This window comes from Peromyscus maniculatus, chromosome 2 (assembly GCF_049852395.1).
Source record: "Peromyscus maniculatus bairdii isolate BWxNUB_F1_BW_parent chromosome 2, HU_Pman_BW_mat_3.1, whole genome shotgun sequence".
Lineage (NCBI taxonomy): Eukaryota > Metazoa > Chordata > Mammalia > Rodentia > Cricetidae > Peromyscus > Peromyscus maniculatus.
The window spans coordinates 152920708-152948510 of record NC_134853.1 but is presented as its reverse complement, the minus strand read 5'-3'; the positions used below and the strand labels follow the sequence as shown (position 1 = coordinate 152948510).

General features: G+C 49.1%; 1 protein-coding gene and 1 long non-coding RNA gene across 5 annotated transcripts in view; one reads left to right on the top strand and one right to left on the bottom strand.

The window, feature by feature from the left end:
• Positions 1-21084, bottom strand: part of Pafah2 (platelet activating factor acetylhydrolase 2) — a 34364-nt gene extending 13280 nt beyond the window's left edge. Inside the window, exons 1-7 of one of the 4 annotated variants that reach the window (XM_042272060.2) lie at positions 18766-18892; positions 17900-18624; positions 12869-13003; positions 11613-11766; positions 10801-10897; positions 2276-2344; positions 1513-1651 (exon numbers count right to left, since the gene is read on the bottom strand). In XM_042272060.2, coding sequence (XP_042127994.2) covers positions 1513-1651; positions 2276-2344; positions 10801-10897; positions 11613-11766; positions 12869-12958 — 549 coding nt within the window. In that variant the 5' untranslated portion in view covers positions 12959-13003; positions 17900-18624; positions 18766-18892. Of the gene's footprint in view, positions 1-1512; positions 1652-2275; positions 2345-10800; positions 10898-11612; positions 11767-12868; positions 13004-17899; positions 18625-18765 lie in introns of those variants that run through there. The other 3 variants (XM_042272059.2, XM_006975651.4, XM_042272061.2) reach the window with 3 other exon arrangements.
• LOC121827409 (uncharacterized) lies at positions 16899-21108 on the top strand. The gene is made up of 2 exons (XR_006069693.2): positions 16899-16989; positions 17874-21108. It is a non-coding gene; the product is annotated as an uncharacterized LOC121827409 (long non-coding RNA).
• Positions 21109-27803: the final 6695 nt, after the last annotated feature.

The following is a 27803-nucleotide window of genomic DNA, read 5'->3' as shown; positions in this document are numbered from 1 at the left end:
AAACCCATCTACAGCAGCCTGTTGCTTTTGTCTGCCACCCTTCTCCCATTAACCCGGCCTTTTAAGGACTGCCCCTACTCCGACGTACCCCCAACAACCACACAATGGAGTTTTTGGTGGGAATTTTCCTTTTGCCTCTTCTCTGCAGGCTAGGAATCCTTTATAGGAATCTTCAAACCTGAGCTTGGCTCTGGGATGGAGGACCGGGGAACAACACCCAGAGCCTAGTGTTCTGCTGATGGCTAACTATCAGCAGTCAGAGCTGGCAGCCTCTCAGAAAGAAAGCTAGCCTGCAGACAGGAGTCACACAGAGACAGGGATGCACCTGTCCCCTCTGGGAGCAAGTCCCAGAGGTCTCACTCTCTACCTCCTACCCACAGGAGCCAATCAGCTCCCCGGCCTGAGAGCCCTGTGACTCATACCTTACTCATTCCCACGGATGTGGTGAGCTCAGATCCACCATGAGAGAGAAAGATGGCTAAAAGTTGCTTGTGGTTGACTGAAGTTCCATGTTAATGGCCTGGTCCCTGTGGGGATGCTATTGGAAGGTGGAGTCTTTAGAAGCTGGGGCCCAGTGGGAGGTCTTTAAGTCATTGAAGACCTGCCCTGAAAAGGGGTGGTAGGATACCACTACCCTACCCTGCCTTCCCTGCCATATGGGACCCTCACCGGAGGCCCAAAGCAATAGGTCCACCTGACCTTGGCTGCCATACCCAGAACTAAGGATGGAAAACGCTGCTCTCCTGTAAGGTGATTATTTCAAATATTTTGCTGGAGAGAGGAAAGATGACAAGAACCACGATATGCTGCAGAACCAGCCTGCCTCCATCTTAGGCTTAAAAGCCATCTTATAGTAAAGACAGACTGGACTGATTCCTGTTTGTGATTAAACCTGTTTCTCAAGGACTGGGTTATGACCCACCTGTGACTTTCCCTGCAAATGGTTCTGTACTGCCTGATCCAGGAAACGGCCATCGTGTCTTTGTTCCAAAAAGTTATTTATAACCATTCTGCAACCTTGTCTTTGCTTGAGAAGGTTAAATGGCCACCTGTGACACCTTGTTATGACTATGACTACCTTGGTATGCCCACCTTGAACCAAGTCTTTGTTTCAGAAGGGACTAACTTCTTATGCCTATGTTCTGCTCCTGTTACCCCAACTATCTTGAAACTGAGAAATTAGAAACCCCCTACCCATGAGCTACAAAAGCCTTGTCTTCCTCACATCCAAGGCATTTAATCTCTTGAACCCTGCCTGAGGGGGAGGCAGCCCGTGTACAGGAATGAAAAAGCTTGCTTTAGTTAATGGCTTGCTTTAATTAATAGCTTGTTTTAGTTAACGGCTTGCTTTAATTAATGGCTTGCTTTAGTTAATGGCTTGCTTTAATCTGGCTGTGATGATTTGGGTCGGTGGTCTTTCTCCTCCCATCTTTGGGATCAACCACGCCAGTGGGCATGAGCCTTGCCATTCTGATCATGGTATCATGACTATGCCAACGGGCACAAGCCTACCTGAGGATTCCTAACGTGGAATTCCTTCTCCCCTTCCTTGATTCGACGGAAAGGGATCCATTCCTCCTCCAGTGATTCAGTGGGCTGGCTCTCTTGTGGGGTCTGCTTGCAGAAGTAGGTGGTCGAAGCTGACTGGTCCCTGAACCACACATACATTCAGAGAGAAAGCAGAAGACAACGGTGAGCTTATTTCTCCTTTACTCACTCCTCCCTCCCAACCATGATACACGGGCTCTCTGCCTGGCTGGCAGGTAAGGAGACCAGGGTTATTCGAAGGAGGGCAGAAAAAAACTGGGGACAGGCCTGGGTTTGAGCCCAGAGTCAGCTGGGTCACTTTTGGCCAGCTATTGAACACCTTTGAACCTTGGTGTTCTACTCTTTTTTTTTTTTTTTTAAGATTTATTTATTTATTATGTACACAGTGTCCTGTCTGCACACCAGAAGAGGACACGAGATCTCATTACAGATGGTTGTGAGTTACCATGTGGATGCTGGGAATTGAACTCAGGACCTCTGGAAGAGCAGTCAGTGCTCTTAACCACTGAGCCATCTCTCCAGTCCAGTGTTTTACTCTTTAAATGGGTATCATAACTGCTTTGCATGGTTATGGGAAATAATACATGTAGCTCAGTGACGGAATGCTTGCCTGTGTGTCTGATGCCTCAGCACCACAGACTAACAGAGAACAGCGTGTCCATGGGGACTGGCCCATGCCCTGGCTCTCCACAGGTATCCAACTGCAGTTCCCCGGGGGTCTTCTCACCTGTGCTCCACCACAGCCACCACAAAGCCACGCGAGGCCAGCTCCATGCTGAAGGCTGAGTATACCGCCCTGGAGAGTCACAGGGAGAAGACATCAAAAACACGGCCCAGTTCACCCACACTCCGCTAGTGGCCACCTCAGAAGCCCGGCTAAGAAGGTGTCATGGGTGGTCCTCCTCCAAGTACCTTCCCCAGACAGTGCAGCCCTCATCCCGGGGCTATGGGGTCCTCCGTGGTGTGTTTGCAGGTCAGTCTTCAATCAGAGATGCCTTGCCACTCCACTGAATCAGCCTACCCCAACCCCAGCTACATTCTGACTACACTTAACGTATCTGTGTGTACATGTTCCTGTGTGTTAACGTGTGTGTGTACACATGTGTGTGTCTGCAAGTGGAGGCCATGTTGTCAGGTGTCTTTGTCAATCACTTTCTACTTTTTTCTCATTATTATTATTATTATTGTTAGTAGTAGTAGTAGTATTTTCAGACAGGGTTTCTCACTGAACCTAGAATTTATCAATTCTGAGACGAGCTGGCCAGAGAGTTCTAAGGAGCGTCCTGTCTCATCCACTCCTGAACTGGGATTACAGGTGTGTGTGACCACAGCCAGACTTTACCCGGGCTTGGGGATCAAACTCAAGCCATGCTTATACAGCTAGTACTTAACACACTGAGCAGGGCCTCACTGAGTAGCCCAGGCTTGCCTGGAACTCTCTATGTATGTAGACCAGGCTGGCCTTGAACTCACAAACATCTGCCTATCTCTGCCTCCTGAGTGCTAGGATTAAAAGTATGTGCCAAAATGCTCAGCATAAATATTTTTTAAAACCACACAAGGGGTCAGGTGATGGTGGCGCACGCCTTTAATCCCAGCACTCGGGAAATAGAGGCAGGCAGAACTCTGTAAGTTTGAGGCCGGCCTGGTCTATGAATCGAGTTCAAGACAGCTAGGGCTGTTGCACATAGAAACTCTGTCTCAAAAAAACAAACAAACAAAAAACCCAACAACAACAACAACAACAAAAAACCCACACACAAGGGCTGGCAAAATGGCTTATTAGATAAAGGTTCTTGCCTCAGCAGCCTAGCAACCTGAATTTGATCCCCAGGATGCACATAATAGGTAGAATAGGTGGAAGGAGAAAACTTACTTCACAAAGTTATTTTTGCCTTCCACAAATACCATTTATGATGATAATAAATAAATAAGCACACACACAAATCAAAAGCAATTTTAAAATTTCAAGTAGTCATGTTTTTTAAGTTAAAAGGGGGCACTGGGGTGGCTGGAGAGCTGGCTCAGCAGCTAAGAGCACTGGCTGAACTTCTGGAGGTTTGACTCCCGGCACGCACACCACACGGTGACTTGCAACCACCTGTAACTCCAGTTACAGGGGACCTGGCACCCTCTTCTGGCCTCCCCAGGCATTGCATGCATGTGATAGATATGCAAGCAAAACACCTATACACATTTAAAAATAAATAAATAAAAAGGAGGGGGCCATAGCTCAGTGGCAGAACACTTGCCTAGCATGCACAAGGCATGGGGTCCAATTCCCAGGACTGCGAAAAACAAAGAAAAGGGTTTTTTTTAAGCCAGTTGTAATAGTATATAAGCAAGAATATCAGGAGTTCAAAGTCATCCTTAGTTACTCAGTAAATATAAAGCTAGCTTGTGCTACATGAGTTACTGTCAAAGGAAGGAGGGAGGGAGGGAGGGAGGGAGGGAAGGGAGGGAGGGAGGGAGGGAGGAAGGAAAGAAAGAAGGAAGGCCAGACATGCTAGTGCATACTTGCTGTCCTATCACTTGAGACATGAAGGTGGGATCTGGAGTTCACAGCCTTGTCTATGCGTCAAGATCTTGTCTCAAAACAAGAAGAAACAGAGCTGAGGAGACGGCTCAGCTGTTAAGAGCACTGGCTACTTCAGCTGCCTATCACTCCAGTTCCAAGGCCTCTGGAGCCCTCTTTAGCCCCAGTGGACACCTGCACACAGGTGCACTACACACATGCAGACACACATAACTTAAAAAAAAACCTTTAATCTTTTTTTAAGTAAAAAAAAAAAAAAAGACAGGCAGGCAGTGGTAGCACACACCTTTAATCCCAGTACTCAGGAGGCAGAGGCAAGCAGATCTCTATGGTGATATTTTATTTGTATTAAAATGTTATTTGTATGTTAATAAATAAAGTTGCCTGGGGGTCAGAGCTATTAGCAAGCCATAGGAAAGCAGGGCAGTGGTGGCGTACGCTTATAATCCCAGCACTTGGTAGGCAGAGCTAGGTAAGTCTCTGTGTGTTCGGGGATACAGCCACTATTGGATACACATGCCTTTAATCTCAATACCAATCATAGAAAACCTGGAGGTCTATACAGACAGGCCGTGACGAGGCGGTCATGTGGTTGGGTTTACAACCAATGAGAAGGCAGAACAGAAACACTATAAAAAGACAGACACACAGGAAGTAGCTCTGGTTCGGAAAGGTAGGACCACCACAGGAGGAAGGGTAAGGTTTTAGCTCTTAGCTCTTGGCTTTCTTCTTTGCATTGGTTCTGTGTTTCTTATTTAATAAGACGGTTGGTTACATCTACAGATCTCTGTGAGTTTGAGGCCAGCCTGGTCTATAAAGTGAGTTCCAGGACAGCCAAGGCTACACAGAGAAACCATGTCTCAAAAAATCAAAATAAAAAAATCAAAACCAACAACAAAAAAGTAAAAAGAAGCAAATTAACTTTATTGATATATTTTATTTACGCTATAATAGCCTAGTACACTTCTATACCTTACTTAACCTATTGTAATCTATTGAAATGTTATTGTATTCTTTTACTCCCACGCAGTCTTTGTACTCTAGTGTATTATTTCATACCTGAAGCATGTCTCAATGTTGATCAACCATATTCTAAGCCTTAAAGAGCCATACGGAGCTGAACGCTTATGGACCAAGCAGCTCTGACAAATGATATGTAGTCAGCTGTATTAGAGCTATCTAGGAGATTTTCTTTTAAAAGCAGAGTGCTCCTTTATATTGCCTGGGATGCAGACATAATGACTGGAACAAAAGCAGCCACCATAGGCCATGAGGTAACTTTATCATGGAAACTATACACAGCAGAGCAAGATCATAAAAGTCTGGTTCTCTGTTACATTCATGCAATGCAACATCAACCCTAACTGTCTATCTCCGACTCCCCTCCTCCCTTTCTTTCCTGTTTTGATGCAGGATTTTATGTAGTCCAGGTTGGTCTCAAACTCACTATTCGGCAGAAGATGACATTGAACTCCTGATCCTCCAGCTTCCAGCTTCTAAGTGGTGGGTTACCAGCAGGTGCCCTGTGCCTACCCTTCTAGCTTGCTTTAACTGAGAAATAAAGAAGTTTGTTTGTGGGTGGGTGCTGTTTTCTTCTTTTGTTGCCCACGCCATGTTTACACTCGTCATGCTCCTGTCTCGGCCTCTCAGGGCCTGAGTATGCATGCACCTGCATGCACCGCGAGCCCAGGGAAGGAATGGATTTGATCATGCTTTAGTCACTCATGTCTGCTGTTGTCTGTTAAATACCTTTGTAACTGAGGTTTCCTTCCAGTGTCTCCCAGGTTTCCAGAGAGGCAGTGAACTGGATGAGCGCCGCCTGATCCCTTCCCGGTGTGTGCTGTGTAAGGTAGACCAGCTGCTGCTTGCTACCCAGGGCCCAGGCACTCCTATCTGCCTACTTCAGAGGGCTGTGTGGGGACCACAGGGAGCAATGGCGTTCTGGAGGCCAGGTAGGTGGTATTTACTTACACATGCTCTTCCCTGGGATGGAAAGCTACCCATCAGTGAACAAGGGAAGAATTTCAAGGTGAGATGAACCAGAGAAACTAAAAAAGAGACTGTCCCTTGACCCTCCTCCCCTCTTCCTTTTGGAATTTCACTCATGGTTAATGAAGGATGTTTCTATGGGCTCACTCCGGTCTACTGAAGAATGACATCCCAATGGAGCGTTCTAGTCAAAGGGCCACCTCCACATCACGCACTCACTGCTCTCTCCAGCAGCTGTGGGTGGGGAGGGAGTGTTTCCTAGCTTCTTCTCTCTGATAGGCTTACACACACACACACACACACACACACGCACGCACGCACGCACGCACGCACACACGCACGCACGCACGCACACCAGCTCTGAAGGCTAGGACTTGTCTACTCACAGCAGGCTCACTCTCAGTTTACTACAAAAGAAACCAGCACAGAAAACTACACACTTGCCTCCCCAGCCTCATCTTCACACCTACTCTCCACTTCCGGCCACTGATAGTTATGTTTGTCTGTTCACCAGCTCCTCTAGTGTGTGTGTGTGGCTTTCTGAATGTGTGCATGTCTGGATTTCCCACCTTCCTTTAGTGCCAGGGGCCAGCATCCAGCAGGTGTTAAGAGAGGTTGGCTGAATGAATGGACATCCAGCAAAACAGCCCTCTGTTCCTTTCGTAATGAGTATTACTGGGAAACTATGACTTCCAGACACCGTCATACACAGTGAGGGCCCAGAAGACAGGCGTGGTGTCTGTCTTCACAGGGGCTACGGTCTATCAGGGAAGACAGGCACTGGAACATAATTACACAAGTGACAAATGCACTGTGGGGCTGTCTCAGCAACCGAGAGAGAGCACTGCTCCCGCAGAGGACCCAGATCCCCAGCACCCACGCTGGGAGGTTCGCAAGCACCTGCAACTCCAGCTCCAGAGGATCTGAAGCTCTTCAGTTTTCCCCAGGTACCTATGTCCAGGTACACACATGCACACACACATGCATGCATACACTCATGGACTCACACAATACACACACACATGCACGCACACATCATTAAAACTAGAACAAATCATTTTTAAAATATGCTGCAATTATGTTAAGTACTGAGAAGTAAATAGCACTTGAAAACTCAGCCTCATAGAGGAGTCAGGATGGGCACCCTTAGAAAGGGACACATACCATGTGTGCAATGCACACCTCTAATTCAATGTCTGAAAATTTAAAAACAGAATTAAGTTCAAAAAGCTACTAAAATGTTTCATTTAGGGCCTGGAGAGATGGCTCAGTGGTTGAGATCACTGTCTGTTCTTCCAGAGGACCCAAGTTTGATTCCCAGCACCCACATGGTGACTCATAACCATTTGTAACTCCAGTCCCAGGGAATCTGACACTCTCTTAAAAAAAGAAAGAAAAGAAAAGGTTTCATTTAGAAGAACATTCATGCACTCAACAAATATTTATTGAGACCTCAATCTGCCAGGCACTCTTCAAGGCACCGGACTAGCAAGGTCAGATTTGGCCTTCTGCGGTTGTGAGATGGGGTATCACCACACGTCACACACTGGCCTGAATTCAAGACCCTCCAGCTCCTGCCCTCCAGAAGGACCGATGTGAGCCACTACACACTACCAGCCTGAAAACAGATCTCCTTGTTATCATGTGGACAAGAGGGGGGGGGTTGGCAGCTTCTGAGATATGCGGCACTTTGGGATATAAACTATATATATATTCATGTATAAACAGACAGAGATGGCAATAACAAACTTAAGTGAGAGCAAGCAGGTTGCATCACAAGATATATAATACCCCATGGTGTAGACAGAAAGAAAACATGGGAGCAATCCTGACTGGATACTGAATTATGAAGTTGATCGCTTCTCGGCCTTTTGGCTAAGATCAAGTGAATTATGAAGTTGAAGCCCTGTGACAATGAGACATGTCTGCTCCTGGCAGCACCAATCTACTTCAGAGAAGATGGGCAATGAAAAAACTCCATATGGAGTTTACTTTCTTTGTGGCAAAAGTTAGCCACTGGGCAATAAACTGCCCTTGCCTCAACTGCTGACAGTATGCTCTCCAAATTGGACAAGCAGGACATAAAAGAAAGTGACTACTGAACTTTGCCAAGACAAGGTTGGACAGTCCTTCAAAAATCCTGCTTCACAGAAAAGTCTATCAGATATTCTAGGCCTGTATACCAAAGATGGATACTCCAACGTTGCAGAGGAACCTGGAGTAACTGTCCAGGCAGCCAGCTGTTTCTATCACTTTTTATTTTTGGAAGTTGTTTGCTCTACACTTCCTGTTTACTCAGGTAATATTATATCCTTCTCAGATCTCTAATGGAGTTGAATACTATATAGTTATCTAGTTTTCATTGTTACCAGACTCAGAAAAGAAACTCACTAAAGAGGTGTAAAGTGTATAAGGTTGAGAGACACAAAAAGATAGTTTTGGGTTGGTAATGCAAGTTAAGATAGAAAGTGAATTAGGTACAAAACTTTGGACTCACCAAGACAGAATAGATAATGAAGTATTTTCTATGAATTTATCATATGCTAATGGACTAGACATTGCTAAAGTAATTATTGCCTGTACATATTTGTATATAGTTATTGTACTTGATTATATATAGTTTTCCTATGTTAGTTAAAACCTTCACTTTTGTTTAGACAAAAAGGGGGAAATGTTGTATTATATTTTGTTTGTGTTCTGACAAATAAAGCTTGCCTGGAGATCAGAGGGTGGAGCTACCTACTAGTTAATCAGAGGCCAGGCAGTGGTGGCACACATCTTTAATCCCAGCACTTTGTAGGAGGAAACAAGAAGATTAGGAGTTCAAGGCTACCCTAGGCTACATGAAATTGGTCCAGTCTAAAAGAGAAACAGAGCCCGGTAGTGGTACATGCCTGTAATCCCAGCACTAGGTAGGATCATGCCTTTAATCCCAGCACTTGGGAGGATCAAGCCTTTAATTCCAGCACTTGGGAGGCTCATACCTTTAACCCCAGCATCAGGAGGTGGAGACAGGAATATAAGGTGGGCGGAGATAGGATCTTGGCTCCATTCAGTCTGAAGATCTGTAGAGCCAGGTTCCCACCCCACCCCTCATTCGGTCTGAGGATTTATAGATTTGTAGAGGTCAGAAGTTTCCAGTGGCTGCTGCTCTGCTTCCCTGATCTTTCAGCTTCCACCCTCGATATCTGACTCCTGACTCCGGGTTTTGATTGCTAAAACTAATTAGGATCGTGCTTCAAAGCCCAACGTCTAGAGGAAGAGATTATGAAATTTATCATCACCACATCCGTCCACACAGCTCAAGGGAGAGAACACCAGGACTCTGCACCTAGTAGGCACCAGTCCAACTAAAACCTCATAAACCACCACGTGGGAGCCACATCCTCAGTTGGCAGATGTTAAAATCTAGGCTCCGAGAGTTCCAACTTTCCCTAGCCCACATGGGACACAAGTGCCATGGGCAGGGTTTGCAGGTTCGGCTCCACAGGCTTGCATATCCCCAAATGACCAAAAATTAATTGAAGATCAAAGGCAGGATGAGTCCAGGGTGTTTCTGACAGTGCTTTGCCCAAGCTGCAACTGGAAACTTCTCTGCCACCTTGGGTTCTGCACGCACACGTGTGCCATGCACTACGCCATGCCACCGTGCCTGGTCACCTGGACACAGATCGGACACTACTGCATGTTGCAAACTGTAGTGTTTTTACTGTACAAAGATCTCTGCTCTTCATGGCTTAGTTACAGAAAATAGAGACTGTTTGTGCTCCCTGCCATCATTCCTCCATGTGTAAGGATCAGGTTCTTCTATTTTTTGTTTATTGTATTGTATTAGAATGTTGGGTTTTTAAAGATTGGCACCTGAGGTGGCTGGAGAGATGGCTCAGTGGTTGAGAGCACTGGCTGCTCTTATAGAAGACCCGAGTTTGATTCCCAGCACCCACATCAGGTACCTCAGAGCTGTCTGTAACTTCAGCTCCACAAGATCTGACACCTTTGGCCTCCGTGAGCACCTGCACTCACACGAGCAGACACACAATCCATACACATAATTAAAAAGAATAAAAATACATCTTAAAAAAAAAGACTGGTGTCTGGGTTGCTAACTTGAGTTACACACACACACACACACACACACACACACACACACACACACACACGTTAAATGGATCTTGGCTTGGGATTAAGACAGAATTTCCAATTTCCGAAATGGCCCTAAACGTAACTTCTGCCATTTTGTACTATGTATTTATACAATACAGAATTCTCAGCATCGATGTTCATAAAACCAAAGCTCAGTGAATTGTGAAAAACACTGAAGACACTCTAGGTCTTACGGCCTCAAACATTCAGTCTAGAGTCAATCCCTTATACAAAAATAAACAAGTTCATCCATCTCAGTATGCGAATTTGCTTTTGCTTTTAATGAATGGTAAAATGATATTGCATACCAAATCATTACTTTAAAATCAACTTCTTTGTGGTTTCTCACCAGCAAATGCTTGACTTGTATGCCTATTTTATATAATTTGATAGTGGGCAAGTCACAAGTGGAAAACCTTATGAAGCTCTGGTCTCGGGGAGGAGGGCCCAGCGCTACGCCAGGGCCCAGATGGGAGTAAAACGGAAGTAGGCGAAACATCTGCTCTTCCACCCTCTGAGACTACACTGAGACACAAGTTCTCACAATACAGGGGCTAGGCAAAGTCCAGGGACGGAGCTCTTACCTGAAGCCTCCCAGGCCATGGGACAAGATGATCAAGGGGTATCCAGATTCCTTTGTCTTAAAGGGGCCATTCCAGCTAACAGGCAAGCGACAAGATCCTGGCAGAGACACAGGCTGTAGCATCTCTGGCTGCCTTGAACTGTGATCCCAAGGGCAGCCTGGGTACAGGCAGGGGTGGGCATTTGGGGTCCTCCCCTCTCCAGAACCACCAGGAAAATAAATTCCAAAAAAGCAGTACTGAAGAAATCTGGGGCAGATGTGTGAGGTGCCAAGGCCATGGGGAACACCTGGGGTGGGGACTTAGGATTGGGGAGGGAGAACAGCCCCAGAGGGCAAGCTGCAGGATTATGGGTACTCCCTGAGAACCAAGAATGTCCGATATCGCTGCTGGGGTGGTGGTGAAGCATATGGCTAGTGGGATGTGGTTCAGTGATAAGTGGTAGGGTGCTGGCCCTGGGTTGATCCCCAGTACTGGAAAGGGGGGCAGTGATCTATAGAGTGGGTGAGAATGCATGCTGGATTTAGGAATCACAGCCATGCCCCCATCTCATGTCCAAACACTGCACTATCTGGCACCACAGCTCTACAAAAGCTGGTTGGTGAGCAGGTCAGTGACTTGCCTAAGTCCCAGTAAATTACAAAGCCTGGATCTGAAGCGATGACCCAAATTCTCACAACATTCAATTCTCTCCCATCTCTCCATACCAAGGACTGCACTGTGCAAGTTAAAAATTACTGAGTCTGCCTGGGTTTCTCCTGGGGACATAAACAGGCCACTGGGAAGACACCCGGGCCAGGCCAGGCCATACTTACCCATACCCAGGTCGAAGAGCGCCCCCACCCAGCGCTTGTTGTACTGCAGGTAGTCAGCCAGGCCCAGGCAGTACTCATAGCGGGGAATCCACAGGGGCTGCTCACACGCCTCTGATGCTTGGCAGGGGTAGAAGAGTCGGAAGAGGCTCCCCTGCTGGGGAAGAGCAGAGAGCAGCTGCTGGTTCAAGGAGCCTGGGCACTGTGAGTCGGCAGGAGTCCGGGCACCAGCCGGGCTGGTTACGGCGAAGGGAATCAAAGGCTTCCTCAAATCCAGAAACAACTTTGTTGTTAGCATATAGAACATACAGCTGGTGTTCTTCCAGTCCTCGAGCTGCATTTTTGAATTACATCCTGGGACAGCACCGCACCAGAACACGGCGAGTTCATGGGCCCAGGCTTGGTGCAAACAGGGGAACTGGATTTGCTCTTAGGTTGAACGGGGTGGCAGCGGTGGATCACCCAAGCCACTCTTCCAGGTTGCCTCTCAGGAGGCAGCAGGTGCTGGGTCACAAGGGAGCAGGAGAGGGGTGACCAGGAACCCTGTGGGTGTCTCTCACAGGACAGAGCTGAGTCCAACCATTAGGAACAAAAACCTAAGCACCTGCCGGGCCATGGTGGCACATGCCTGGGGTCCTGGAGATGGGAGGATCAGGGGCTCATTTATGGTTATCCTTGGCTACATTTCTAGTTGGAGGCCAGCCTGAGCTACATGAGAAGCCTGTCTCAAAAAAATGTTTAAAAGGAGAAGGAGGAGGAGGAGGAGGAGGAGGAGGAGGAGGAGGAGGAGGAGGCAGAAACAAAGAAAAAGAAAAGCCTAGAAACTGCCAGAAGGTTCCAAAGGTGGGAAACAAATGGAAGCAGGAGATGAAGGCACCACCCTCCCACCCAAGATGCAGCAGTCAGGACGGTGTGCATGGCCCCGTGTGCTCCCTCCCACTCGCCTACACCAGGATGAGATCAAAAACCTTTCTGGGAGCAGATGCCCACACTCAAGTCAGGAGGAAGGGTCTGCGAGCTGCCTTGGAAGCCAGGCACCTCCTCCTTGCTGGTGAAAGAACTGAGCTTCTCTGTCAACTGGAAAGGTTCTAATGTTTTGAAAGGGGAATTTTTTTTAAAAAGGCAGGCAGACAGGCCTAAGGGCTGATAACCAAATTCAGCCCAGCTCCCCAGAACTGCACACTTGGACCTATAGTGGCGAAGTCCCCACATGGGCAGAAGTCGTGGAGTAGCGCAGAGGCGGAGCTTGGGACACCTACCTCAAGACTCTGACCCTCCATCACATCTGTGCAGCCGACATGGTGGGGTCCCGAGATGGGTGGAAAGCACATGGACTGGCCGCTCCCCATCTCATCACCAGCTGGACTACAGCCTAGGTGTCCTGAACTTGCGGCCTGGTGGGAGAGCACAGAACAGCCTCTTGCTGGTCTCTTCTCTGCTTGGTGCTTCTCTAGGTCATGTGCTAACCCTGCCCACTTCCTGACATCCTTATCACCCCGGCCTTCCTGCCAGCTACTCAATAAACCACATGCATCATTTATGCTTGCTATTTGCCAACGTTTACCGGCTGGCTTTTTGGTTGTTGTTTTTGTGGTGGTGGGATCAAACCCAGGGCCTTGCACGTGCTGGCAAGTGCTCCATTCCCAGCCCTAGGGACCGTAGTCTTCATTTTCTTCGGTGGGGTGAGGAGATGGTAGTGATGAGCACTAGAGTGCTTGCCTGGCATTCAAGAAGCCCTGGGTTCAATTCCTAGCCCTGTATAACACAGTTATGATAAACACCTGTAACCCCAGCATTGGGAAGGTGGTGGCTGGGGGGAGCGGGGGAGGGGGTTAGGAGCTCAGGGCATCACTCAGCTCCATGGTGAGTTGAAGAGACCCTGCCTCAGGATTAACACATACTGACACTGCACCTACCATGTGTCCATCCAGCAGTAACTGCTGCGGTGAGCACAAGCCAGACATTGCTTCACCTAATGCTCTGAGAAAGGAGGTATCAGGACCAGTTTTACAGATGGGCGCAGCAAGGCAAGAGAGAGCTATCTTGGCTATGGGGGGTGTGGAGGGTGTCCTAACCCATAACCCACCCCGTTTAAAGCAACAAAATTTAGATTCCTATTCCTTACAGCCCAAACCAACTACGCGGGCAGGGTCCTGGGCCCACGTGGTTTGTTTTGACATTATTCTGATTCCTCCTCTGGGAGGATCAGTGTGCAGGCCAGAGCATGCCTGGGCAAGAAGAGACCTTAGGGGTGGCCACTGCAATCTCCCCAGGCCCCGCCTCTGTACACACATGCGCATTACTGAGTAAGTTGAGGTCCTGAGAGACTCGGTGACCTGCTCAAGGTCACAGCACAATTGTTACCACACACAGACCTCCTGACCGCCAATCCTCTGGTCCAGAAGAAAACCCCAAAGAGTCCCAAACAGTCACTCATTAAATAATGTCGGAGGTGATGATTTTCCTTCTACTATTCATTTCTCCCTTTTGTTTTTCCAATGCACACTTGAAGACACCCACAATTACAAAAAGGAGGCAGAGGAGGAGCTAAGCTCTGTGGCAGGCGGTACTCAGCCAGAGGGAAAGAGGAGGAGTCTCCCAAGGTTCCCCGGTGGCTGAGGGCACCGCTGGCGATCTCAGGCTGCAGCTGCAGGACACATGCGGATCACATGACAGTGAAGCAGCTGCAGATCCTGTCATACGGGAGAGAGAAAATGCCCCTGGAGTTCTGAGGAGAGAGTGTGTCCCTTGAGCGTGGGAGCACAGAGCCGGTGAAGGCTGGGAAAAGAAGAAAGTGTGAGGAAGGGACCTGTGAGAAGGGGGGGTGGGGGGCAGCCAGGGCTGGCTTCCAGGGGAGAAAGGGCGGTGTGTGACGCTTGAGGAGGCCAACCTCGCTCACATGTCGGGTCTCATGTGTTTCCCTGCCACCCTGTTGTTTGAAGCAGGGTCTCGTTAGCTAGAATTTGACCACACAGCCTTCCCGGATCTACCTGGCTGCCTCTCATTTCACCATCACTGAGATTACAGCATACCATCACCATCAATCAGGCTTTTTTGTTTTTAATTTTTAAAATTACATTTATTTGTTGAATGTGTGGAAATGCATGTGTGACAGTGTGCTTGTGGGTGTGAGGACAACTTGAGGGAGTCGCTTCTCTCCTAACTCGAGGGTCCCAGGGGTCAAACTCAGTCACGTTTAGCAGCATGTGTCTCTATCTGTAGCCCAGGCTGTCCTGGAACTTGCTATGTACACAGGCTAGCCTTGAACTCAGAGATCCACTGCCTCTGTCTCCTGAGTGCAGGTGTTAAAATCAAGTGCTACCACACCCAGCCTTTTTTTTTTTTTTTTTTTTTAATGTGAGCTCTAAGAATCTGAACTCGGGGCCGGGCGGTGGTGGCGCACGCCTTTAATCCCAGCACTTGGGAGGCAGAGCCAGGTGGATCTCTGTGAGTTCGAGGCCAGCCTGGGCTACCAAGTTAGCTCCAGGAAAGGCGCAAAGCTACGCAGAGAAACCCTGTCTCGAAAAACCAAAAAAAAAAAAAAAAGAATCTGAACTCGGGTCTCATATCTGTGACACAAGGGCCTTTACAACTAAGCAGTCCCCCGTGAAAGACCAAGCCTGAGACCCAGCTCCTCTGCCATCTAGCTTGGGCACCTGCTCTCTCTAAGCCTCATTCTGCATAAGGGGATTTCTATCAGTCCGTGGTTGCTATGGAGATAAATGAAATCATGCAATTAAAACACCTTTCATAGTATCCGGCATGAGCAAGATTCGTTGTAGCCGTATTTGTTGACTGCAAGAAAAGCAGAAACAATAGAGTTTGGCAACTGTGCAGATTTGGGAACCAGAGGGAAAAGGGAGAGGCAAAGACGGGGTGGGGTTGAGGGCTGTACGGCCAGGATTTTGTGGAAAGGGATTTTGTCTCATCTGAGATCAGTCCTTGGGTCAGGCATCAGGAAAGTAGATTTGAAAGGAGTCATGGAGGTGGGGGTGTACAGAACCCTGGTGATCCTGGCAGGCTTCTGAGAGGGGCCATCAGCTAAATTCTGCTTGGAAATAAATAAAAACCAAGGAAGACAACTGACCCAACTGAGGCTGACCTGAAACAGCCTGAGTTCCCCAGGCCCACGTGGACTGATGCCCAAGAAGGACAAGATGGGATAAGCCAATCTCAGGATAAAAGCCAATCTCATTTGCAAATTACAACGAAGACACCCAGCCTTATTTCTCATAAATGGCATGGGATTTTTTTCCAGGGTAGTTGGTCAGGTGGGTTCCATTGCCCACCTTGGCTCTGCAATTCATAACAGTGCCTGTCTGGAGCCTCTCCATCATCCAGACTCACTGAGACCTCCTAGTCCACTGGGAGTTCCTAAAACTCCAGCCTTCCCCCTTCTCAGCTCTGAGCAGGCCCCCCTCCCTCACCTGGACACCCCCCCCACCTCCCGCACAGACTGCAAGGTGCAGTGTCTCGGCTGGCAGTCTGAGTCTCAGTGACTTGCTTCCCACAGTATCCATGTGGAATCTGTCAGAGGTTTCTGAACCCACTACCCAATCTCCCTGCAATCTCTAACACTGTAGTTCCTCCATTTGCAGAAAAATCAATGTCTTTGTTTTGTTTTGTTTTTGTTTTTAGGATTTTTTTGAGGGCCCAGGGCCTTTCAAATGCCAGGCAAGCACTTTACAAGCTACACTCCCAACTTCAAGTTAATGTTTTTAAGTCCTAGGTGTTTCTGGCCAGCAGGATTTGAGGATCTCCGGGGGTGGGGGTGGGGTAGGGTCTTTTCTTTCATTCAGACACGCATGGTCACATGCATGCAACCAACACTGAACGTACCCTATGGACTAACATCTCACTGGGCAAATCCCCACGGCCACTCCACACGCTCACCATAGTACACAGGTACCCAGTCACACACAAATAAATAAATGTTTAAAAAAATTACTTTCTCTAATAAGAGCTGTATAATTTTTCACACACAATGCCTTTTCTTTTCGTGTGAACTCCATGGGGTAAAGACCATGCTTTAGCCGGGCGGTGGTGGCACACACCTTTAATCCCAGCATTCGGGAGACAGAGGCAGGTGGATCACTATGAGTTCAAGGCCAGCCTGGTCAACAGGGAAAGTTCCAGGACAGCCAGGACTACACAGAGAAACCCTGTCTCGAGAAAGAAAAAAAAAAGTCGTGCTTCCTATCTGTAGGACACTATCACATGCTTTCCACAGGCAGTGAGAACTTAATGTGTCTTCTTTTGGCTTTAAAATCTTTCAATTCTTCTCCTCAGCTGTTCTGAGATAGCCCAAGCTCTCTGGGTAGCCCAAGCTGGCCCCAAATTCAAGATTTCCCTGTTCACCTCCCAAGTGCTAGGACAATAGGTAAGTACCACTATATCCAGCTTAATTCGGTTTTGTTGTTATTGTTGTTTGCTTGTTTGGTTTTTGTTTTGTTTTGTTTGTTTTGGTTTTTTGAGACAGGGTTTCTCTCAAAAAAAGTCGTTTTGATGCCTGTCCTGGATCTCACTGTAGACCAGTGCTGGGATTAAAGGTGTGCACCACCGCAGCCCGGCCTTAATTAGTTTTTAATCTATCATGTTTATTAAAAAAAAGTTCTACGCTATAGAGGGAAAAGAAAACTTTGGTGACTTTGAATTCCATCTCTGCTACGTACCAGCTGGATGAGATCTACGTGTGTGTGTGTGTGTGTGTGTGTGTGTGTTTAAATATATAAAAACGTTTATTTATTTATTGGAGGGGTGCCATGGCACCCCATGTGGAGGTCAGAGGACAACCTGCAGTAGTTGGTTCTCTCCTTCCACCTTTCGGGTTTCTGGGAGAGAACTTTAGTCGTCAGGCATGACAGTGCCCTTACCCACTGAGCCATCTAGCCAGCCACAGCTGTGAAACCTTCAACAAATGCCTTACACTCTAAACCTGTCATCTACAGCTGCTCACAAGGTCCAAGATTACGTGTGTAAAGTGTCTGGCATGCTGAAGACACTCTGACTTCGTGAGGCAGCTATAACTAGTTATTCTAACTACATGCCTGCTCCAAGTTTAGTTTTCTTATATGTGAAAACAGGGACACTTCACAAGTGAGATTTTAAGGAGAAAAATTAATACTGCCTAAGGCCTGGAACATTGTAATTACTCCTAAAACGCCAGCAACTAATCAGCAATGGTTCTCTTTCAAAACACCCAGCTGAGGTCTTCCATTTTTCCTGGCATAGAGTCCTTTGGCAAAATGAATCTTTCTCTCCCAGGCTTCTCATGCTTGAGACACACCTACCAAAGTCCACTAAAGAGGCCCAGACGAGCCCAAAGGCAAAGGACCGGCCTTTCATTGCAGCGCTGTCCTGCTGGAGTCCTGCTTCTAGCGAGCAGCTCCGTCTCTCTGCCAGCCCTGCGGACTTTTCATCACCGGCTATTTCAGGCCAGAGTCCAAGATAAGCACCCCTCTTGGGCCTCCTTTCAGGCAAAGCTCTCTGGAGGCTATGGGCCCGGGGACTGTCTGATCTTTGGTCTCTGGAGGAAGTGAAGCAACAATCTGGTCTTAGATGAAGACATCAAGAGCTCGAGGGACGGGATTGAGCAACGAGGCGGCAGAACCAGAAAGGTTGCCCTGATAAGAACGTTCTAGGGCATCCACAAAAGAGGGCCTTTGTTGCTTGTGGGGGCCTGCAGCTTACAAAGCACGTTCACACCCGGTAATATAGGAGAAGAGAGTCCCAGGCAGCCTGCGCGATTTGCCCAAGGTCGCAGGGAGCGAGGCACAGTTCTTCGCTGCACTTCCAAGTTCACAACACTGGGAGGAAGAATCTGGCAGTCTTCTTCCACCAGCAAGACACACAGGACAAAGAAGAGCGGAGCGCAGCGTGGAGGACACAAAGCAGCCGGGACTCAGGGACGTGAGGCTGGGGGTGAGGGTCAAGACGGGAATCTCGGGGCGTGGGAATGACAGTCGTGCTGACCCTGGGAGGGCTTAGGGGCGGGGTGGATTCTGACGGGATTTGTCTGAATAGAAAATAGAGACAATGAAGAGCAAACATTAGCGTGCAGATTCTGAGACTGAAAGACAAGAAGGCCCACGCTGGCATAGAAAAAGGTCTTTGGATAGCTCAGTTGAGAACTGGAGCTTTCGCCAATCAAACTTACCCAGTCGCGCTGATCACTCAGAAGCAATCTCAGAAGGGTGGCTCGACGGAAACCCGACACCGCCCAGGAGCCCGTGGCCCTCTGGGAGTAGTAGTTTCTTTCACTTAACATGCGAGCTTAAACCTTATGTGCTGCCTCTAGTTGTTAAACTACAAGTCCCGAGGCGCAAAGCGAGAGACACCGCCTTGCCACCCCAGGACTACAATTCCCAGAGTTCCCGACTACACGCTTGGTGGAGTCAAACCAGCCGAGGCCAGGGATGCGGTGAGATTGCTCCCCCTGGTGGTCTGAGGAGCCGCAGCCGAGGTGACACGTCTCAGGCGGAGGGTTATGGCACTGGCAAGTAACCCTCCGCCTCACCGGTGCTCACATAGTTCCCAGGCGTGCCTGGAAAGACAGCTGGCTTCGTTTTCCTCTCAGGAAGATGTGGGGATGGAAGGTTGTTTTTGTTCCTGTAGACCTGCCCTGTAAAACCACGAGACCGATGGTTCAAGCTGAGCGCACATCTCTGGCCGTCAATCGCCCCTGTTGACACCTGGGGTTTTCCATTGTTCTCGGGGGACTCTCTTAAGCGGAGAACAGGGAGGAACCCAGAGGGGCTGGGGTCCACATCTCACCCTTCCTTCCTGTGTGCACCTCCGTTTAGTGCCCCGGGCTGGGTTTTTGGAGACGCGTTGATGAACGAGATACTGTCCCGAGGGTCAAGAGAATTCGCTCTCTAGCCGAATTCAGACAGGGGTGGGGAACCACAGCGGGAGGGGGAGCCTTGGAAAGCAGCCGCCCAAGCTAGAGAAAAGGGAACCGTGCCGCAAGGCGCTCAAAGGACAGAAGGAAAGGACTTTGTACGGGAGTGTGGAGATTTCAGACGAGACAGGTCGAGTTCAGTCTAACGGAGCCACAGGACGCGAGGGCTGGAATGCAACGTCCATAAATGTCAACAAAACATGACGCTCAAAAATCATGGGTGTTGGGGTACATGTCTGTAACCCCAGTGCTTAGGACACAGAGGCCAGGCCTAGACCGTATGGCGAGGCTGTCAAAATTCCACCACACACACAACTAAAAATACTCAACAGTTCTTTACAACCCACTGAACGAGGCCCCAATTTCTTACCCTGGCGTTTAAGTGCTGAGTCCACCTCGGTGTTGTTCATTCCACCCAGGCAGGAGTCCTCGTCCTCCTGACAGGAATCTCCGTCCTCTGACAGGAGTCTCCGTCCTCTGACAGGAGTCCCTGTCCTGTCATCTGACAGAAGTCCCCGTCCTCCACCCAACCCCAGCTGTATGCAGTGAACACCTCAGCCACCTAAGGATGCTCAGTTCCCTTTGCTCCCCCCACTCTCTAGCTTGACCACAGGTATTCTGGTATCTTGAAGGGCTCTGCCCAGCCTGCTGCCCTCTACTCTTAGCCTGCTTCTGAGGTTCACTCTCCAAGACAGTTTCATGACCCCCACTGTCCCAGTGGACCTCGGCGTCTTCTCAGTCGATGGAACATTTACAGACTTCTTGCTGGGAGTCTTACCTTCACTTTATGGCATCAAGCAGGATGAAGGTCTTTTTTGTTTGTTGTTTTGTTTTGTTTTTCAAGACAGCGCTTCTCTGTATAGCCCTAGTTGTCCTGGAACTCACTCTGCAGACCAGGTTGGCCTTGAACTCAGAGATCTGCCTGCCTCTGCCTCCCGAGTGCTGGGATTAAAAGCATGCACCAACAAACTAAACTCTTGGAGGTCAATGGTCCTACATCTGTGATGTGCGTGTCCCATCGAGTCACCAGTGTCTGAAATCCTGCTTCAGGTTTCCCCAGGCTCATTTCTCCTCCTGAAACATATCACCACCACCATCCTTCCAGGAGCCATGATAAGGCCATCCGAAGAGAGACAGCAGCAATCTATTAAGCCCCGGATTCAGTCAAAGCTGTGGTTGTTGTTGGTGGACACAGAACATTAAAATTTTAGCGTAGACTGGAGAAGGCTTTCTTGGCTAATTAATCCAGCTGTGCAGCTGGCCCAGAACACGCGACAACACAGGGTCCCCTGGTCATGAGAGGAGGGGCTGTATTTCCATCATCGACTCCCCAGCCAGGCACGCTGACCTCCAATACTGCAGGATTTCAAGTCAGCTGCCATGCCAGCCTTCCCTTGTGCCTACGCCAGGATGAAGGAGATTTGGTCAGTAACATATAAAAAGCTGCTCTTTGTCCGGTAAGAAAAAAGGCAAGCATTAGCAGATTGGTGTCTTACCCACTGTGTATTTTGTGATCAGAGATGTAACAGCGTAGTATGTCTAAGAATAAAGACTCTGCTCTCTGCTTCCCGGATAAGCTGAGATCTTTGCCATCCTTCATTTTGGTGTCCATGGTCTTGTCAGTGTTCATCATTCACAACACACTTAGCTGGTGCTTGGATGAACAACTTTGGATTCCCTATTCCTCCTCCGCTGAAGTAGGACGATACCTTCTAAGATCAAGAAATTAGCCATAAACAGCATTATTTTTTTTGAGAGGGGGGGTTTACTATGTAGCCCAGGCTAGCCTCAAACTTGCACTCCTCTTCCCTCCATCTCCCAAGGGCACATGATACTACAACCAGCCTAAGCATACTAATTTAAAAAAATTGTAAGATTTACTTTTATCTTACGAGTGTTTCAGTACACATATATATGTGAACTGCATGTATATATGTGCATATATATCTGGTGCTTATGGAGGTCAGAATAGAGTGCTAGATCCCCTGGAACTGGAATTAAAAATGGTTGTAAGCTACCATGTGGGTGCTGGAAAACAGTTCTCTTAATCTCTGAGCCATCTCTCCAGTCCACTAAACATCTAATCTTAAATGTGTAACTCAAAACTGTGTGTGTGAGCATGTGTATGAGTGTGTGTGTGTGTGTGTGTGTGTGTGTGTACAGTACATACTTGTGAATGCGTGGGCTCCTGCACCAGTGGGTGTGCCTATGGAGACCAGGGCAGTATCCTGGATGTCTTACTCTATCACTCCCCACCTAATTGCCTTGAGACAAGGTCTCTTACTAAACGGGAATCTCGCTCTTCGGGCTCAGCGGACTTGACAGTGAACTCCTGGAATTCACCTGTCTCTGCCCGCCTATGTTGAGGTTTTAGTAACATACAGCCATGCCCAGCTTTTTATGTGGGTGCTGGGGATTCAAACACAGCTTCTCATGCTTCTGTAGCAAGTAGGCTTCCCCTCTGAGTCATCTCTCTAGTTCCCCTGGTTTTTAAAAAGATTTCTTTTACGTGCACGGGGTGTGTGGGGGGGGGGCAGGTCTGTCAGTGCAGCACGTGTGTGCCTGGTACTTAAAGAAGTCTGAAGAGGGAGTCAGATCCCCTGAAACTGGAGTTAGAGGCCTTTGTGATCTGTTGTAGGCTCCCAGAGCCCACAATACCAGGAAAGGCTGCAACTTAAAACCAATCCCCTCCTAACCTCCAGAGAGAGAACCTCTGTTCTTCCTTCTCTCATCGTCCCAGGGTTCGGGGCAAGCAATGTCATAAATTTTGACAAGACTATTTTGTGCAATATCCATGCCGATGCCATTCTAGTCCAAGGTCACAGGGACACGTTGGTCAGTAAGCAAGCTGCATTTATCCTTGTGGCAGTGAAGGGTAAAGAAGGTGACGGGGACACACAGAACCAGTTCAGTAAAAGGGTGTTGGTGAAGGACTCCTCATTAAGTCTAGGTTTCTGATAGATTATTTTGGGTGAGTACTGAAAGAAACAGGGCTTTGCTTTGAGGTGGAGGCTTCCAAGAAGCATCAGGGCCAGAGAGCTGCCTCAGTAGGTAAAGGCAATTGTCACCAAGCCTGACAACCTGGGCTTAATCTCAGGGCCCACTTGATGAAAGGAGATAACACACACACACACACACACACACACACACACACACACACACACACACACACACAAATGTACTTTCAAAATTTAGAGAAGTAGCAATAAGTTGAAGAGAAGCTATCTTGTGGGTGCTGGGTGCCCAGGTTCTCTGGAGGAGCAGCCAGTGCTTTTAACCAATGAGCCATCTCTCCAGCCCCCACCCATGCTCCCTTGACCAAAGAATGGTCTTCCCCTGGGGATGTGGAGCTTGCAGGGTAGGGAGGGACACACACGGAGCAGCGGTGGAGGAAAGTGACACCAGCCGGATCAGATGAACCAACCTTGGTGATCAATGGAGTGCGTGGCCACCTGGCCCTCACATTCAAGAAGTCCGTACTGGAACCGAGTCCGACCATACCTATCAGTCAGTGATTTGCCTTGTGTCTCCTGTGTCGTTGGTCTTCCTACTGTTTTTTCTCATTTAATCCTCCAGTGGAATGTGCCTTTCTGTTTCCAAAAGAGAAAACAGCCTTCCCATTTTTCAAACAAGAAAACACAGGCGTGGAAGGTAACAACAGACCCTGTCAGTGCCGGCCTTCGTCTCTCCCGAGTCCCCTCGGTCATTTCCAGCCTGCCAAGAGCCCCTTCCTGCAGGGTCTGGTTTCTGTCCACTTGCTTCCTTGCCTGCGGCAAGTCCATAATGGAGCAAAGTGTCTCATCTAGTGTTGGAGAGAAGGCAGAAACTTCGGGAAGGGGCAGGGGAGAAGGCCATCCGCCTAAGGCACATGCCCAGTAACCTACTTTCTCCAGCCAGGCCCCACCTCTTAATAGCCCATTAATCTAATAGCCTGAATTCCTAGGTGGATTTACTCACCGGTAAAGTCAGTACCTTAAAGAGCAAAAGTCACTTCTCAATAGTGCCTTCAGCTGGCGATGTGGCTCAGTGGGCAGAGTAATTGCCTATCGTGCACAAAGCCCTGGGTTCGATTCCTAGCATCATTATAATGTGGTGACGCAGGCCCATAATCTCAGGTATAGACAGAAGGATCAGAAGTTCAAGTCATTTTTGGCTACAGAATGAGTTTGAGGCTAACTTGGGATATACAAGACCCTATCTTTAAAAAAAAAAAAATGTGCCACCAGCTGGGGACTAGGCTTTGTTGGACACATAGCCTGTTTTAGGTGGAGGGGACAGGCATGTCACACCCATAACATTTATCTTCACTCCATCCCTGTACCCTCTACCTGTCCATCATCAGGAAGGACCGTGTCTGTGCCCAGTGCTTGGCATTCCTCAGCTCACCCTGTTGGTACAATAGATTTAAAAGGTCAGGTATACCATCTCCAGTCATACCAGCTCCACTTTGAAGGCAGGAAACAGAAGGAGACAGAGGCTATGGGGCTTGCCATGGTCTTCTACTCCATAACTGGCAGAGCCAGGATCGAAACTCCCATCTACCTCTTCTGCTATGACATCTTGACTCCAGGCTACAGAAAGGACTGGAAGAGGAATCTCTAGGGTGCCCATATTCTTCCTCTCTCAGGCCTGACTCCAGGCCTGGATGGGATTTCCCCGATCACCAGAGCCCTGGCTGGGAGTGACAGGAACCACAGAGCCCAGGAGAAGAGCAGACAGAAGCCTTTTATGGCGCAGAGGGAAGCTGGGCAGGGCATTCTGCATTTTGCTTTCTGGTTCCTTCCAGGCCTTTGAGAGTTTCCTTGGCCTCAGCAACATCCCGCTTCCCAGAATCTCTCACCAGAAATGATTGGTGAGACAAAGCCAATTCAGAGATGCCGGAGGCCAAGGCAGGGCCCAGTTCCCACTCCCTGTCTTCCCTTTCTGGCTCTCAGCCCTGCTATCACAGGCTCCATCAAAAGCCTGGCAGAGGCTTGCCTTCCTGCCAAGCATAAGGCGGCCTGGAGGTACGAAACTCTCATGTATTTAGGGATGGGGAGAGATGCCGAACAGGTTGGGAGTAGAGAAGTTACCAACCAAGCTCTCAGCCTCTGTTTACCCTTCTGGGGCCTCCCACAGCCCTGACACAAAGGTAGCAGCCCTTGTCAACAGCCCTGAACGCTTCCCATACGCAGACCAGTGTCCTGCCAGATTCGTTCCTCTTCCGTGTGCCAAGCGACTGCCAGTCCCTGGCGGGCACACACCTGGCCACCTCTCTGTTTTCTTACAGTTTCATGCTGCTCTCATAGCTTCAGCATCCTCTCTCACATCCAGTAGAGATGTCTCTCCTGGACCCCCTCCCCTGCTGCTGCCCCTCCCGCCCCGCATCGTGCGCCACTGTGTTCCCCTACCAGGACTATCCCCGTGGCGGTGCACGGAATGATGCAGTGACCTCCTCCCCGTGTGAGCCAAAACAAAGCCCTCCTTCCTTAAGTCTCTTTAGTCTGCTATTTTGTCACAGGGATGAGAAGAATAACCGATAATAGTCTCGATGGTAGTCCAGGCTAGCCTTGAATTCATAGCAATCCACCTGCCTCAGCAACCTGCGTGCGGATCATAGGCGTGTGTCATCATACCCAGCTTGTGTGGGTTTTATTCTAACTCGGATGGAAGCTACTGGGGATTGGCTTATAAATATTGGCTGCAGGGGCTGCTGGGGAGATGGCTCGGAGGATAAAGTGCTTGTTGCACAAGTATGTAAATACTGGCGGGGAGCGGCAGCCCACCTGCAATTCCAGGAGGAGACAGAGGAACCCAGAGCAAGCTGGAGAGCTAGACTAGCCACACAGGTGAGCTCTGGGCTTGATTGAGAGGCCTGGCCTCAGTGAATGAAGTGCAGAGCAGTTGAGGAAGACGTCCAGTGTCAGCCTTGGGTCTCCACATACATGCAGACACAGGAGTGCCCACACACGTGTGACTATGCTTATACCCACATACACACGAAGGACATAAATATTGGCTGCACTATTGCTTAAACGTCACAAAGGCCCCGGATCAAGGCATCTTCCATTAAAAGACCTTTTTCTTACAGATCTCAAGAGGAGGATGGACATCACGTCCTGGGAGGGCACCCAGGGAACTGCCTGAACAGTCGGGAGGCAGGATTCTCTAGTGTAATCTCCTTGGGAACAGGAGGGAGGTGCGGCAGGCAGGGAAGGCCTGGCCTATTTGTAGCATTTCAGCCGGCACGGGGATGGGGGTGGGGGTGGGGGTGAGGGTGGGGGTGGGGTGGGGTGGGGGTGGGGGTGGGGGTGGGGTTAGGGACTGTTCCTAGTTGGTAGCTGGTCCTGGCGGTTGAGCAGAACAGTGCCCTTGTAAGTGAGCCAACTGAGGAGGTGGGGGGGGTGGCCTCTGAGCCTTTGAAACGTCTACGCCACTCCAGGGCCAGCTTCTTACCCTCCCTTAACAAAGAGAGCCTTGGTAAGGATCCTGGCAAAGCTGGGGTCAGGGCTGCTGAGGAGAAAAGGGAGGGAAACAGAGGCCAGAGGCTAATGCCCAATGCCATGGTCTTGCTGCCAAATGATGGCAGCTGAACCAGGGTAGGGGTGGGGAGATGAGAGGTAGGCTTCAGGGTTTGTCTAGAAGTGCCACTGGAGGAATTGATGAGCAGCCAGAGAGGGTGTCATGTACATTAAAGGAGGCCCATCCTGTTCCTAGCCTGGAATTCCCACGTGTATTTCTTCCCCTAGCCCAGACCCTGTTGGGTACGGCACTGCCCCACAATCACACTTCTGTGGTGTGACTTGGTAAAGGGCTTTGAGGAAAGGATACCTCCAGGATTCATGGCAGACAGAAAGGGTTCCGTACAATGGCCGGCCCATAGCGGGGAACTCTGTAAACAGGGGCTACCACATCCACTAAGAAAGGAGGAAGGCTGGCAGAGCTGAGGCTCTGGCTACCAGCTCTACTCCCACTAGCAAGGCAACCCTGAAGGGTGACCTTACTTCTCCTCATCTGGAAGCCCCGATAGAAAGCCTGGTAGTTATGAGAATTCAATGAGCCTGCGTCTGACTGGGACCGGCCCTTTGCATGGTCTCCGTCAGTTACAACAGCAACAATCTCGAATATAACGCAGCCAGGCTGCAGAGATGAGACTCGGGGGGAAATGGGACTGAGACCCCTCTGTCTCCCCATCAGAGCCCACCTCTGGACCTGCTTCTTCCCCCATTCCCCACCCCAGCCCTCGGCAGGCTTCCTCCTCAAGGTGCCCACAGCTACAGAAAGCTGTCGGAGTTCACGATGCCAGGCAGCCATCCCTGGGGAGGGAGAGGAGGAGAAATAAATTGTCTTGCCTCTGCTTTGGAAGGCAGCCGGTTAATCACCTGGGTTTGAAGCACCCTGCTTGCTGGGTAACAGTGTGGCTCTGCTGATTAATTCCCTAGGTGGTCAGAGCTGACATGGCAATGTCTGGGTGTGGGGCTGCTCTGAGAAGGTCCACGAATTCCCTGGAGGGAGTCCCAGCTTCAGAAATCTCCAGAGAGTCTATTTCAGAGGAACATTCGGGAGAATGCCTTCAGGATCAAGCTTTGAAATTCACTTTCTTGGTTTGGCCAATCCTACCATTTCTAAGAACTCGTCTGTCCCGTGGGAATGGCCAGGCCTCAAAATTCAGCCTGCAGCCTGAGGCATGATGCTGGCTTGTATAGGATGCCTGCTTGCCTCCATGGCTTTGGCTTTAATTGTTTTAATTAATAATTTTAGAGACGGGTCTATGAACACCGGGCTGGCTTAGAACTATGTATACATGGCTCAGGACAGCTTTGGACTCACAGCAATCCTCCTGACTCCTGGGTGCTAGGATTACAACCGGGCTCCACCACGTGAAGCTGGAGCTTTCTCTGAACAATAGAAGCTCATCCTGCGGGAGACAGAGACCTACCCAGGGATGAGGAGAAGCCAAGACCTTGGGCAGTGTCCAGGTTTGGCTACTTAGAAGGTAGCCTTCAGTGAAATAAAAATAGTAGTATTAGTTTTGCTGTTTTGAGACAGGGTCTCATGTAGACCAGGCTGGCCCCAAACTACCTATGAACTGAGAGGACCTTGAATTTGAGAATGAACATCCCACTGTTTCTGCCTCCCAAGTTCTGGAATTACAGATTTTGGCCTGGTTTATGTACTGCTGGGGATAGAACTAAGGACTTTGGGCGTGGGAGGCAAGCACTCCACCAAATGAGCTACCTCCGCCCCTAATTGACCTCCAACCGTCCATCCTCCTGCCTCCACCTCAGTGATGGAGTGTGACCTGAGCATTATAA